The 16,046-nt window shown below is 45.2% G+C and overlaps 1 protein-coding gene across 2 annotated transcripts in view; it reads left to right on the plus strand.

Moving 5' to 3' along the window:
* The first annotated feature begins 2,967 nt into the window (after window positions 1-2,967).
* The window catches only part of LOC124466466 (neurexin-3a-beta-like), an 81,816-nt gene continuing 68,737 nt past the window's right edge, over window positions 2,968-16,046 (plus strand). The window contains exon 1 of one of the 2 annotated variants that reach the window (XM_047018344.1): window positions 2,968-4,384. In XM_047018344.1, coding sequence (XP_046874300.1) covers window positions 4,081-4,384 — 304 coding nt within the window. In that variant the 5' untranslated portion in view covers window positions 2,968-4,080. The remainder of the gene's footprint in view (window positions 4,385-16,046) is intronic. The other variant, XM_047018345.1, reaches the window with a different exon arrangement.

Consider the following 16,046-nt stretch of genomic DNA (forward strand, 5'->3'; position numbering starts at 1 on the left):
AAAGAAATGTCAAACTGCTTTGTTACCTGGATAAGTTACATTTTGTGTTGTTGAATATTTTATGAGTACATTTGAAGTGACTCATGCATTCATGTCTGGGGCTGGAGTTAGTTGATATTTCAGTTGTTCTTCCTCCCAATGGGTCTTAGTGTCTTGGTGTGTATTTGTATGTATGTGTGTGTGTAGTCTGTGTGTTGCCAGCAGGTGAGTGTGTCTGTGTGAGTGTGTCTGTGTCTCTGTAACTGTGTCTATCTGTGTTTGTTTGTGTGTGTTTGTGTGTGTGTGTTTGTGTGTGTTTGTGTGCTTGACAAAGAGATGGGCTCTGCTGCTGTCACTATGAGATGAGCAGTGTCCTCCAGATGGCTCCAAAACATGGTAATCAGGATGCCTTTATCTTAGCATGCATATTGTGTGTGCGTGCGTGTGTGTGTGTGTGTGTGTGTACTACATGTGTGTCAATGCATGAACAAGTGTAATGTTTGCTTTTGGTAGAGAGATACAATACTTCTCCAGACACTACTGACTTTTTAACAATTACAACAAGGGCTGATGGACAATATAACAATAACTCATGCCATCTCTTTACAATGAATGGAATACACTACTGAGTACACTACTGAGTACAGTGGGAGTGAAATGATTGATTTTCCCAGTTAATCAGTGACATTTAGCACTGGCTGAAATGGCAATCATGACACATGCTATTCAAATGTGACGAGATAATGCTCACGAGCATTTGACTCAGATGCATAAATCATCTTTCCAATACATTTTGCTTGAAAAATTTAAAATAAATAATTCCCCTTCAACTCCTGGAGTAGATCTTTAAGCCCAAAAACCATGTCAAATGTAAAGGAGCTGCACACAATAGCATAGCTTTGTTGATGAATGAGCATCTTTAGATATCCTGCAGTTGTTTTCCTATATACTTAACCCTCACACAATAAGCATAGATATTCTGATGAAAGAGCATCTTTGAATCTCCTGAAGTTGTTTTCCTAGAGACCCTCATGGGCATTCGTTTCCAATAACTCTTCTTATCCTTTCGGTTTTTATTCAGTTTAGAGAACGGCATCCACCAAAACAATTGTTATGGATGGAGTTTCTCGGAATTGAAGCATGCTGGTTGTTGTAGGTCCTTAGACATCACTGACAAGCCATGATTGCTACTGCTTTCAGTTGGCAAATACATTTTCATGGTCATTTGATTGGAGTTTGTTCGCAGTCAATGAGTACACCACAATGGAAGGGACGTCCTTATGTTTGACGCATGCACCAATAATGTTGGTTCAGTACGTTGATCAGTGATAGGTGTGAAGAAAGAAGGATGTGGGCCTCCAAATCTTTGTGGCTGAACTGGTAGAATATTTGTATTTAGGGTGTTGTGAACATGTTGGCTGATGTGCAATGAACATGGATATTATGTCTACAAATCCAAAACTGTTATGCTTCAGAAATGGACAAATCTGTTATTTGTGGTACAAACGTGAGCTGTTTGTAGAATGGAGGGGTCTGTATTTTTTTTCAGACTATTAACAATGCTACTATAACAATGGAAAACAATAGTGTAATAATAAAAGTACGTGTACATTTTGCTGAAGGGATTTATCACTGCGTTGTCATTGCCTTTTGGGGGAAATATTATTTATTCTTTGTCTTAAACTTTGATTAGCATGTAGCCTGTTCTGTTGGTGGTCTAATTACCTACGTGTGCTATTTTAGCACACGTGTCTTTGGTCACAGTTGAAAAGTTTCTTGAGTTGTAAAAAAAATCTTTGCATGCCGAGGTTAGTTTGTGGTGGGGCAGCAGCTCGTGTGAAATTGTATTACGGGAATCTGATCCGATATTCAACGTCATACATCAACATTACAGTTCCCACGTCTCACCAGTACAGACACAAATGGATGTTTGGGAGTAGGGGGTGGGAGAGGGGGTGTTGGAGGAGAGAGCATGCACTGTCCTAATTTGATTCCGAAAACCTTGTTCCATTACTGGTGGAATGGCATCAGTGGTTCTCTTTTTTGCACCTTAAGCTTGTTAGTGGCCCTAATTTGCTATTTTGGGGAGCGCCAGGGAGAGATGCCGGCCTCCTCCTACCAGAGTATGTTCCTCGTAATGCAATTGGAGGGAAAACAGAACACAGGCAAAAAAAGAAGGTATCAAAAGAGCTTTTTCTTATTATTTTGAATATTCCCCTGTCAGTTTGGGTTTGTTGTCGCACCACAGTATAACGTCGGGAGTCGCAAATGTGATTCTGCGCTGATGGTTTGGCATACATGCTGTGTTTGAGTTGCAGTTTCTACTCCCCCCTCCTTCTCTCTCTCTCTCTCTCTCTCTCTCTCTCTCTCTCTCTCTCTCTCTCTCTCGCTCTCTCTCCCTCAGATACTTCTGCTATCTGTCCTCTCTTGCTGTTCTTCTGTCTCATCGATGTGCGAGTCGAACTCTATTTTTTCTCTGCTTCTCCTCCCCTGTTGTGTTTTCTGTTTACACTTTCTCTCCCTTTCTCTCTGTGTCTGTCATAACCTCCCATGAACAGTGCTTTCACTTGATCATCTGCAGTGATCAAGCCTCTCTCCTGCCATCTCCACACCCCACCTAGTAAGCATTGGAGGATTTGCATAGGCTGGCCCATTTGTATCTATTTCCCCCCTCTTTGTGCGCTCCTCTCCACCTCCCCCATCGAAAAACCCTTCTCTCTGGATCCCGGTGCTCGCTTTTACCTGAGCAGATCTCCTTCCCTCCCTACCCTCCCTGTCCTTCCCCACCTCTGTCTGCCTGCATACTCTCTCTCTCCCTCTCTCTCTCTCTCTCTCTCTCTCTCTCTCTCTCTCTCTCTCTCTCTCTCTCTCTCTCTCTTTCTCTCTATCTCTCTCCCACACACACACACTTTCTCTCTTCCCCTCTTCAGTGAGTCGAGCTGCTGGCTGTAATCGGTGTAGGCTTCACAACAGCTCTGTGTCGCGCGCGATGACTCCGTTCAGGAGCTGGAGAGTCAGAGAGGGGGGAGTTGAATAAGACGAAGGGGTGGACCCCCCAGGGCTTGAGCATACACTGACACAGTGAAGGGAGACAGAGAGAGAGAACGAGGAATAGCCAAATAGAGAGGGAAAAATAAAAAGGGGATTCATTTTTTTTCCTCTTTATTTCTGCATGCTTACCTTTGGAACACCGCTGCATAAGGATAAGGAATTGACAGTGAGAACATTGAGCCTGTCAGACCTGCTGGCCGTAATTCTTTTGATACCGCGAAGCTTGACAGTCGTGAATGAAGAACTGAGTGACCGGGGTCATTGTCCGTCTCCTCTCCTTCCTCCTTCTCATCTTTTTTCCCTTCAAGCGCTCAAACTCTCGCCCTCTCCCTCTCACTGGTCGAGAGCGTGTGTGAGAGTGCGCGCGCGAGAGAGCGGGAGAGAGGGGCGGCCGGCGCTCTGCCATGTGAGACTGATAGAGACACACGCAGAGTGCGCCACATCAAAGGCTGAGCCAGCCAGCGAGCCGGCGAGTCTGAGCGGGAGACCGTACTGCAGACACGACAGAAAAAAGCGGGAACATTTTTTTGCAGGAGCTGCGTTTGCAGTCACAGATGCCGCCGCCGCGCGCCTGATCCACACCGTTCCTTTTTCCCGCCGACGCGTACGGACCACAAAGTAGCAGGTAGACACTCCGAGGTTTCTTATCTTCTAGTTGGAAAAGCGGATCGTCAGAAGACTCCAGCTCCCTCAGAGGAGAACTCCAGTCCTCCTCCTCTCAAGTGGATTGTGAAAGTGAGACAGAGACCTCAGCTGGCCTCATCTCCAGTTTGAGGAAGATCTGACGTCCGAGTCGTGGAGTTCTCAAGTCGTCATTCCAAAAGGCTCGCTCGGCACAGTGCCTGTCGCCTGTGGGCTTACACCAAGTGGGACCACGACGACCGTGCCTTTTCAGGCTTGAAGCCCAAATTCAAGGTAGAGAGGGCTGAAGGGTAAAGACTGAGGTCTGCGAGGCTAAGGTTCCTAGCATGGGGTGTTCTCCACCATGAGCTTTGTGGTCCGAACAGCCACCCCTGTCGTCCGTCTGTGTGAGTTAACCGGGATTCAGCCATGCGTCCCGCCGGAGCAGCATCTCCGCAGGGCTCGGGGGAAGCAGGTTGCCTCTGCCAGACCTTGGGACCCCCGCGCCTACACTGGACCCCTTGGATGTGGTGGTTGACCCTGGGATGTATCATGGGGTCCGTTTGGAGTTCCTCCCCAGTCAGGAGGTTGGATAACTCGGTGGCGGCCGCCGGACCCCCCGGGGTCGCCACCTCGTACACTCACCCAGAGCCTCACCTGCACGGGCCAAGACACCGTGCGTCGGCGCCGATATCAATCTACCGGTCACCCGCCTCCCTGAGGGGTGGTCATGGTGAGTGATTTATGTGACCTGGAACCGTATGAAACTCCCTTTCGTTTTGGGTTGCCTCGACCCCAAAACCTTGAGGTTAGGAAGAGACAGAGACAAAGAGAAATGGAGAAGGTGCCAAGGAGACAGATCAGCCATTCTTTCTGTCTTTTGTCCCCCTTCACTCTTGTTTTGTTCCTCTTCTCCCCCTGCCTCTCTCTCTCTCTCTCTCTCTCTCTCTGTCAGCTCTGATTAAGGTCCCAGTGCTAATTGTGTCTAATTGTGGCGAGTCTTCTTCAAAGCCATCAGGTGCATTAGCTGATTGGCAGTAATAGCACTGCGGTGTTGCGGTCCACAAGGGAGGGAGAGGGAATGAAAGAGGGGCAGTGGGAATGAGGGAGGAGAAGGAAGGCAGGAATTTGGAGATGGAAAGACAGTTTTTTTTGTGTTTGTAGGGTGTAGGGGGGTCCCGAGTTCTTGATAGGACAATTCTGTAGACAAAATCTGATGGCTCTGTGTTTAATCACTGTAATTTAGATTTTCTTTTAAAGCAGGAAGCATTTTGCCGCTGCCTTTTTATAACTGGGAGAAATATTACAAGTGTGGAGTTTTATGGCAATTAAAGGGTGAACTGTGCCCCTTTCTCCCAGGTTGCAGAAGCAATTATTCCATTATTGGGAAATGCTGAGGAAAGGGGAATGTTTGAAATGTGTGTGTGGGTCTGTGTGTGTGAGAGAGAGAGAGAGAGAGAGAGAGAGATAGAGAGAAAGAGAGAGAGAGAGAGAGAGAGAGAGAGAGAGAGAGAGAGAGAGAGAGAGAGAGAGAGAGAGAGAGAGAGAGAGAGAGAGAGAGAGAGAGAGTGGAGTTTAGTCACGGCAGTTGGCAAAATGTGTTGTCTTTTGCTGAGTGTCATTATCATTTGACCCGTACTTAACTTATTGAGTCTGCATCTGTATCCGTGTGTGTGTGAAAGAGAGGGAGAGTGCTGTGTTTGAGAAAAAGTCTACATCCCCCCGGCTCTCACTTCATGTGTATAACACCTCAGTCCTCTTCTTAAAGTCTGTACAGTGTGCAGGCAGGGGGGCAATTTTTCTACCCAAAACTTTTGACTACCCTCGAAACGATTCCCACATTTCACAATCACACAAGGCATGACAAATAACAGAGAGAGAGAGAAACAGACACAGACAGAGACATGTCGATACACCCCGCACACCTCCCCCTAACCCCCAAAAAGGTAGGTGTGTTTGCAGTGCGGCGGCAGCTGAGTCAAGAAGAAGACCGCGTTCAGCAACATTTTTAATTAGAAATTCAGCAAAGACCTTGGGTGAGACGGGGCTGCTCGTTCAGGCTTAACCGAGCGCTCGGGCACCGCTGTGCGAGAGCAAACGGGGCGGTTGGGGACCGCCTTAGCCCAGCTCTGTCTCTTCTCATGCGGCTCATTACAATATCCCCTCCTTCCTGCTCTCCGTGCACGCGAGGACGCCCCAGACAGAAAGTCTTCCCGCTCATCTACAGGGTTACAGCTGCTGCGCCGCCCCCCCGCCCCCCCCAACCCCACCCCCCCTGCCTCTCGCTTTCGTCATTCGGGAAATGAATCAACGATTCATTTTTGGATGCTCGTTTCGGGCAGAGGAGATGATCGCCTACAGTGCGTGCGTGAGAAGTGGGGGCGGGAGCCGTGTGTGGCCTTATGTCTTGAGCCAACTGCCTAATTAGCTGTGCAGCGACTGTCATCACGGAGCCTTCCGTATGCTGTAGGGTTAGGGTTACAGTACATCCCCACCCCATGCACCAGAGAAACATCTTTCCTACAGCAAAGAGAAACGCCTACATTCACACCTTTGAGACATTGATTTGACCGGAGGTGTCAGCGATGTCCAAAAAGTGGGCTTCATAAGTGGGCCAAATAACCCTGGTCATTGCCACACTGTTGCCAATCTTCCTTTATTTGCTGTTGTTGTGTTCATTGTAAATCTGAGATTATTAAGCACTTTGGACAAGTGTCATTATACAGAGTAGAGGAGGATGGGGGGCAATGTGGTCCTCTTCAGACAGGGAATTCAGTCGTAGACCCACCCTCGCTCTCTGCGGTGTCTCTCTCTCTCTCTGGCCATCTCTCTGTGGACTCCCCAGTTTAGCAGGAGCAAGTGAATGACAAGCCTATTTTTTGATACCTCACTGGTGGAGCAGAAAAAGAAAAAAAAGAGAGACCAGCAGTGATATGAGATATAGCGTGCAGCCATAGCAATACGCTTTTTGAGGATATTGCAGATGTAATTTCATGAGCGAGAGGAGAGGCTGCAAGATGAATTAGGCTACTCTATCCATCTGTCTTTCCATTCGGCAGGATCTATTTGAAGCCTTTGAAATTGAATGTCGTGTGAAGACCTACCTCGACTTTGCACGTTAATACTCTGACATTGGTTTATTGGAGAAGGGCTCAACTCACTTTAAAGTCAAAGTGACATGACATGAAGACAGTGACAGTGTCTGTTTTGTGGTGGAGGGCCATCTACCCTCTTCATTGTTGCCAACAGATCAACTCTTGTCTTTTCTGCTAATGCCTGTGAATACAAGACGGCTTCCCTGTCTTTTGCAATCTTTGGCCTTTTCACATGGAAAACAGTGTATTTTCAATACACTCTTGTGGTCTCCTATCCTCAGGCTTCACATCCTGTTTCTTTGTCGGCACAATGGCGCTCAGTTTTTCGGACGATTTCTCCCGGCATCTGCTGTAGGGTTAAATCAGACATGGAAAGGGCAACACTGAGACAACAACTGTAGTGAAAACCAAGCCAAATTGAGAATCCTGAAATGAAAAAAAAAAATTCAACAGGTACTGAACGCATACCCATTTTTTAAGTGAATCCCCTGTAATAAGGTCATGTTTTCTCAAATTGGCTACATCATTCATTAGTGAACAGGTTTGACTGATGACTGAACTTGATTAATGTCTGACTATCCGGCTTGAGCTGTTTATTCTTTGTCCCACATGAAGCAAGAAAAGTCCAAAAGAGGATGATTGTTCAAATTGGAAACAATATCTGCACATTATCATTCTGCCAAAAGCAACTCTTCGACCATTTTTTTAAAATTCACTCTAAGCCAATTTACATAACTTGTTCACAATTCAGTCAAATACTAACGGAATGAAATTACTTTCATTTTTCCATGTTATCTTTTGCTCTGCAGACTTCAATCACCGAAGAGTATATTCTTAACATTCTTTTTTTCTTCTTTCCATCCCATAGCATTTGATTAACTGTCCAACATTTGACTTGAAAGACAGCCATTGCGGGAGTTCACTGTGAGAGTAATTGGTTCTCACAATGGACAGTTAGAATTCAAAGGCATTAAAATGAACAGGCGCCGCAGTACTAAAGACAGTCAGGATGTAACCGCACGTAAACGCCCCCAACCCCCCCACCCCCAATGTCCACCCCCTTAAGAGTCAGGACTCAAAACTGAATGGAAATTAAGTGTTGAATGAGGAAAATAACGGTGTCATTAGACACCATTAAAATATGACACCCACAGGTGGCAGTTTGAGCAAAGTAGAGGCAATCAAGTTGCTCTCACTGAGCCATCTTACAACAATTCTCCCCGTTCTCAAAGGTCAACCGATAAACTGCTCCTAAGTGACAAAACTAAGTACAAGCTAAAAGGGGATTGTGCTTTTGCGGCAGCGGCTCCTAAACTGTGGAATGTTTTACCCTTGCACATTAGACAGGCAGCCTCACTACCTGTTTTTAAGTCTCTTCTTATAAGACCCAGCTCAATGCTTTGGCCTTCAAAAACTGAAATGAAATTTGTGTCTGGTTATATTGATGGTATTGGGTCTTTGTGTGGTGTGTTACGGTTTTTGTATTTGAATTGTATGAGACGTGTGAGTCTTTGTATTTAGGGCTTTTATGTATTATTTTATTGTTTTACTGGACAGCACTTTGTGTTTCACTTTGGATCTTTAAGTGTTTATAAATAAATGTTGCTGCTTGTTTGCAATTGCACACAATATTCCAATTCCAACTCTAGCTCCCACATTCCCAAACATTTTTTACAGCACGAGAACCTCCCCATCAGAATACCATCACAATTGTGCAACGCAAATAGCCAAAATGGATGCCTGGTTGTGATGCTCGCGGATGTAAATGGAAATAGAAAAAGCTTGCTTTGTGATTTTTCCAAAAAGCAACATTCAACCTTCCTGACGTGTGCGAATAAAATGAAAAATAAAATGAAAGAGCAGATCAAAGGGGCATTTAGACCGGTATCCTCAGGACAAAGATTATCTCACTCAGTCAAGGGAGGAGCACTCTGTAACAGGATTTGGGAAAGAGAAGGAAAGAAAGAGATGGCGGGGGGGGGGGAACAAAAGAGAGGTGGAGTGAAAAAAGAGGACTAGAGCAATATTTAAAAAGGAGCAAAGTTGAAGAAAGAGAAAGGTAATGAGGAAAGCATGAGAACATGAAGAAAATGTGGCATGAACAGAGGAGAGAAGAGTGGGACAATTTGAGAAAACACAAAAAGGAGTAAGGAGAGATTGAGAGAGGGGATATGTTATATAACTCTGATTTAAATGTGCTAGTAAAAGTGTGTCACCACATCATTATGGGAATATACCCCAAGGATATCTCACTTCTCATCAGACTGTACCTCAATGACGCTAATTGAAGCTAAAGTAATGGTTACACATTTTGACACACAATATTAATATAATGACCTGAAATGTAGATTTTGTACTTGGGTGTACCAATATAAACCTCTTTCATAGTTGATTTCAAGCTTTCTACCAACACAGTACTACAATGATCATATTTTCCTTGCAAAGTTTGGTTTGAAGGCTATGAACTGAAATATTGTTTTTCAGCCAACTTTGTCATGTCGAACTTGAAAGTACACTGGCCCAACAGTCAGTGTTGATACACTCACAGGTCAACCACCTCATGATCCACCTCAGAATCATCTATTTTCTCGCGAAAAAAAAAAAACTGTCAGCTCTCCAAGATACAGTTTAGCAACCAGTGACTTGGCATTTGTGACACGACCCCATCTGCCACCAAAGCTCAAGCCATATTGATTGGCTGGTTTCGCTACTGTGACAGCCAATCTGAACTTTCAGTCACAACCCCACAAATATCACTGGAAAGCCAATGGTTTGGAGTGTGTTATGTTATTACTCAGGACCAGGGCTTGAAGATGTCTGGATGATAAATGACTTCACAGTGAGAGCTAGAGGAAGCAGAGTTAGATCAGGGAGATCTTGCTGTCCCAGGGTAACAGCTGGAGCCTGATGAACAGCTGAAGAGGTCGAGGTGCACAATAGAAACTTGTAGTACTTCAGTTCCTATGACACTTATATCCAATGAAAAATATCAGTTATTTGACAAGACTTCAAGACTGTCACTGAAGAGTCACTGTTTGGAAAAGGACACAGATATGGAAGGTGTGTGAGTGCGTGTGCATGTGTGCATGAGCACCTGCTGTCTATTCGGTCGTGTTCATTATATGACACTGATCATACCATCCCTTTTTTGGTCTGGTAGTCTAACAAGAACGTTAGGGTCATGGTGTGTGTGTGTGCAAGTGTGTGTGTGATTCACAGAGAGACATTTAGGAATTACTCATTCCTCCATCTACTCACATCCTCTTAAAATCATTTCATTTCTTATCTGGGCCAGTTGGTGCGTACTTACGTTACCTAATGAAATCGTTTTTTTTACACATCTTTAATTAGATTAGTCAACCTTGACTGGAACCAACCTGGTCTAGTTAGCGCCACATGCTAAAGAACACCCTTTTGAATCTGCTCACCTTCAGCTCTCAGTCGTGATCTCAACAGATTAAAATTATGTTTTTGGCAAAAACGTCTTTTCATGTTTTGGATGACCTAAAACTTGTTTTTTTTTCCCTTCCTGGCAAGGAAGAGTTTTGAGTACAGACATTCCCATGTGCTGCATCCTGCTTTATTAGCAACGGCCATTTGTAGTGCTTCAACTCATTTTTTGTCTTGTGTTGCTAATTTTGTATTAGCAACACGCAACCCCCCCCCACCCCCCCTTATTTACATGACGCGGAGTGAGTGAGTGTTTGGTGATTGCAGTAGGACACCTTTTGATCCCCATTGTGGCTTAATGATTACAATCATCATTATTTACCACGGCAACGAACACAGCTTTGCTTTGACATCTGCCGTGTGCCATGTCGGGGGGCAGGTGTGTGCCTATTTGTGCGTGCGCACACGTGCGGATGCACTAGTCTTGGTGTTTTTGCTTCCACATCCGCGACAACTGATTTAATGAGCGACATTCAGTTTGGAAACAACAAAACTACCATTAATTGGTGTTTTGCTATGAAACAAAAAGGCTGTGAAAGCACATGCGGAATCGCAGCCTCATTTGGGAGTTAAGTATCAGTACAAAACATACAGTTGTTTTGTGTGTCCCCAGTGATTCTCTGGTTTGGATGTGAGGTCAGCCATCTTAAGTTGAAGCCCACCCTTTCCTGGAAATGAAGTGTTCAAATGACTCACATGCTTTGAAGATCCCTGACCGAGCGACATGATTTGTCAAAAGAGAATAGAAGAGAGAGGTTTTAAAGCCCTGTTTCGGCATACTTCCCATCAGACTTTAAATGTATTCAGTCTGATTTAAGGAGACTGTCCCCATCATGAATCATTTTCCCATTTTGGAATTAAGTTCTGTGGAAAACAGTCTGCCTCTCTTTCCTGCAGCCTGCTTTGATTCTAAACAAGACCACAGTCAAACCAGGTTAAGGGTCAGCCAAGTGCACACCAGGAGAGCCCTCAACTACACTCCACCACATCTCCAAGCGGAGGTACTTGAATCTCGGCCACCAGCGTTGACAAGCTCCACGTGTTGAATAGCTCATTCTCAAGCCATTCAGCGCTGGAGCTTTCGCTCAAACCAAAACCCCAAGGGACAAGTGGATGACCATGCTGCAACCTTCCACCTCCATTTCCACGACAATACAATCACCGCTAAATGCTCTCTTTGGACAATTGCACATTGCATTCTCAACTCAACCCAAGAGAGAAAAAAAGCATTAGTGGGGACGCTAGTTTGGACCCTAGCGGGGCATTATGCCACCCTGGCTACATTGGAGTGGGCAGACAGAAAGAATTGTGGGGGGGGAACAAGTTTGGGCATGTAGTTTGGAATTAACACTCCCACATAGTATTAGCATATTGTATTAGGATAAATAAACTGCTTTCTGGAAGGCGCAGGGGCGGGAATGGATTCATAATAGGATTAATGTGTTGGGGCTAAATCGGCTTGGGCAGACAGAGTGTGTGAGGGGTTTTTCAGGGGCCTCGCAAACGTTGCCATTGTGTCGGGTTTTATCTCCTTCCAGAAAGAGCCCCTTATCCTCTGTGACTGCTTATTAGTGTGTGTGTGTGTGTGTGTGTGTTTGTGTCTACTTTACCGTATGTGTGTGTGTTTGTTTTACTTGTGTGTGGGTGGGGAAGAAGAGAGAGAGAGGTAGGAAGAGAGAGAGAAACTCGTACGCAACCACACACACACACACACACAATCAATCAGTGGCGCACCATTCCCACAGTCATGCAGAGTAACATATGGCAACATGGTCAACCTCTTTGCCAACTAGGAGAATTAACTGAAGAACAGACCTGTAGCAAAGAGAGAGATAGGTAAGGGAGAAAGACAGAGAGAGAGAAAGAGAGAGAGAGAGAGAGAGAGAAAGAGAGAGAGAGAGAGAGAGAGAGAGAGAGAGAGAGAGAGAGAGAGAGAGAGAGAGAGAGAGAGAGAGAGAGAAAGAAAGAGAGAGAGAGAAGAGAAGAACGGGAGAGAGAGAGAGGTAGACTTAAAAAAAAAATCTAATAATTTTAGTGGGTATTAAATATTCTCCTTTACTTTAGTTTGAACATATTTCTCTGAGGAAGCCTTTCCAATCATTTATTGTTGAGGCGTAATTGTAGAACTTCTGGTTTCCTTTGAGAAAAATATGTTTCACCTTGCTGCAATATCCGAAAGCTTCTGGAGATACAGTAATTATCGCTTTGATTGAAGAGAGAAAAAATTCCTTTTTGATATCATGTCACCTTTATCCACCTTCCTCCCACCCACTTCCATCCTCTGGCAGACAGACATGCTGACACACACACAAGTACGCATACACGCATACACAAACATACCCACATACACTCACAGACACACACCAGGAGGACATTATAATGGTTCTCTGAGGCACCTGTGATTACTATCAGTGGAGCGGCAGGCCTCCTAATCAAGTGTCCATCACCATGCCGCTCTGAGCAGCCAGACCTGATCAAACGCTGCCTGATTCGGGCCTGAAAATTAATGAGCTCCCTCTATCACAGAGGCCATAGTTTCAGACCTCCTACTCCTTCACACCCTCCCCTCTTCTCTCTCTCTGTCTCATTCTCTCGATCTCACTCCACCCTCGCTCCCTCCTGCCGAAAACACACACTTGTATCAATCATCACTTCCAGGGAGGGCACAGGAAATGTCAGATGTGTCAGTGAGAGGCCCTCACACACACACACACACACACACACACACACACACACACCTACTCGCATGATCACAGCCTCACACATGCACATGCACACAGTCATTGACATGCACGCACAACATCACTTGTGCACAAACTGGTGGAGGGGAAAGGCCATGGGTAGCCTCAGACTCACCGCAACTCTCTGATGATCTCATTTCTTCCAAGTTTAACCGTTTAGAAACAGTGAAAAATATGTTGTTCTGGAGCGCATTTGTGTGTATCAGGTAAGACATACAAATATTTTTATATATACAGTACATACATAGATCAATGTTGATGTAGGAAACATTTAAGTGCGTTGTCCGAAGGTTTTTGAATGAGGATGTACAGTTTATTCACTTCTGCCACATTTTGCCTAAAAGCAGGCATCACTCAAATATATTAGCGCCTTACAGGAAACAAGAGGCTAATGAATAAAATCAAGGTAGTGCCAAACTGTGAAAGCTTGATTGCGTGTCGTCTGGTAATCTTGGCTTCAGAGGATGCAGAGCCATTGCTTATGCTCTGGAACGGACGGTGCTAGGGGGGACCAGACCGGCCTTTTGGGGCTAACTTTTCAGTATTTGGAAAACCTGCTGTATCCTTTGAGGGTACGTGATTTGCCCGTGTGTGTGTGTGTGTTTTACTTCAGGGGCTTGGCGTACCCACTTGTACCCAGGCAGGATATGATGCAGCATGGCAGGCACAGCATGCTCCAGCCCACACTACTCTTTCCTAGTGTATGTCATACTAATACACACAAGCTATTCTCTCTCTTTCTCTCTCTCTCTCTTTCTTTACCCCTCCCCCCCCCACACACACACAGTGGACAAAATGTAACATTTACATATCTCTCACCACGACTGGTAATTCCCTTTACGTTCTTAGTGTGGGAATTGTTTCCAGTTAGTACCCCTTATCTGCTTGTCACAGTCTCCCTTCTACACACTTGCAATAAACCAGAACGTCACTCAAGTTTTGAACACCAACCGTGTTGCAGAAAACGCCAGCTCAGCCAAATCATCACCCTGTTCAACTCAATATCAAAGTTTTCTGGGAGGAAAGTTATGTGAGCATGCTCCCTGAGTGCAAGTGCTGCTGACACAGCCCAGTGAGTCCACCTGCAGGAACACACACCGCAGGAGGGATATGGCCCAGTGTGCACCGAAAATGATGAATCACCTGGGGATGTTTTATGATTGTCCCGCAAGGATGCCTTGTTGAGCCAAACCAGGAGCCACCTAGGCGATGGTGTCGTGATGGAGGCAGCCCACTGTCTCAATAACAGAAAGTCGAGAGAACCTACAAACAGCTGGCAAATTACTTTATATTCTACTGTATGAGCACACTTTACCTCAAGAAAAAAAACTAAAGGTATTTTGATAGATTCCAGTAGTTTATTTGTATTCAGTCCACACACAATTAATATGCATCAGGAACTTCCCACCCAGTTACTTTCAGCTAACCGTCAGTTAATATAAATGATTGTTAATCTGACGTTCCTATGTCCTATATATTCCTGGTGTGGAAGGCACTCTACGGAGGTTCATAGCATCTTACTACGCCCGTTCACACTTTGTGCTGGAATATTCCGGCCGTGACAGGTCTGTCTGTGGTAGCTCTGCCAGCTTGGGCTCTCTGTTCCCTTCCAGATGGTGACTCGCCTTGATGCTGCTCCAAACTGAAGCATGTGTGGGCGGGAGACACGGAAGCGTCCTGGGCAGTGTGTGATGAGTGAGCGAGTGAGTGAGTGTGTATGTACTGTATTTGCATGTGTGTGTGTGTGTGTCTGTGTGGGGTGGAGGCTTCCACGTATTCATCTATTTTCTATCAACAGGGAAATCAAGCACGTTACTTTCTTCCTAAAACTGACTTCATAATTCCATAGTTTTTTTACCATCGGATAACAAGGAGAGCGGGATTTTGGTATTCAAAACCCCAATATTTTTGTCTCACTTTTTTGCATTGTGTACTTTTCTGAGAAGCCATACAGCCGAAACAACACGTTGATGTCCGTAGTACGGCTGTGCACAGAGCTAAAACAGGAAGCTTCATAAACCCAAACGATCTCATGGGTAAAACCGAATGTGTCCATGATTGTCGCCCAGCTCTGACACCATGGTGGAGGAGTGTTGACGAACTGTAATGGAAACAGATGGTGTGATCAAGCCCATCACTCCACTCCTTTGACTGAAAGGGCATATGATCAGGCAACGGCGTGAATGTGCACATCTGTGTGTGCGCGAGAGAGACCCGCGCACATGCCCTGCGCGTCTCGTCCAATTGGATTAGGCCTACACGTTTCACTTTTTTTCACGGGTTGATGGCGACGGTTACAAATGGGTGTATATGTGTCGGGTTGGGTACGTGTGGAGAAAAGGTGTTGTGTGTGTGTGTGTGTTGGACTGCTCGCTGGCTTGTGCGTCTGCAAACACCAGGGTGTGAATACCTGTAACGGAAAAATCCTCTTGTCAGAAACGCTTGAATTACTCTCCCTCGCTCTTTTTAAACAAGGTTTCCTGTTTTTTTTCTATGGCTTTAGGCTCCCGGGCTTCATTTTCCAGAACGCTAACTTAACTTAATGGATGTTCGTGCATGCATAAAGACAACCCTCTTCCGTCCCACAATGAAGGAAGGTGTCTTCAAACCATTTCCATAAATCCTGTTCTGTCTGCCCTACTCGTAGATGGCTGTAATATGCCCTGATAGACAGCTCTTATGTCTGCTGACTCACAAAAGACTTAGCTCTACATTGATCTCTAATGTTTTTTACAGGGAAATGTGGCTCAGTCAAACTGATGACTGATGAATACTTATGTATAAAAGTCATACCTGTCTAGATGGAGGTAGTGGGAAGGAACTGTAATGGGTCGGACTGTGGTTCTAATGAGTGGTATCTGTCTGAGTGTGTGTGTGTGTGTGTGTGTGTACTGAGTGTGTGTTTCTGTACTGTATTTGTCTATGCCCAGTCCTGGAGTTCTAATAAACGACAACCCTTCATAATACCTCTTCAGGGAGCCTGCATTGTTTTAAAATCATGATGCGTTTGCTGGATGCAGTGTTCAATCCTGTTTGTTTTCTGTGCTTAAGGAAGGATGTTTGTGTGTGTACTGCAGAGAGACAGAAAGAGAGAGCACGAGATAAGAAA

Source organism: Hypomesus transpacificus, chromosome 3 (genome assembly GCF_021917145.1).
Source record: "Hypomesus transpacificus isolate Combined female chromosome 3, fHypTra1, whole genome shotgun sequence".
NCBI lineage: Eukaryota > Metazoa > Chordata > Actinopteri > Osmeriformes > Osmeridae > Hypomesus > Hypomesus transpacificus.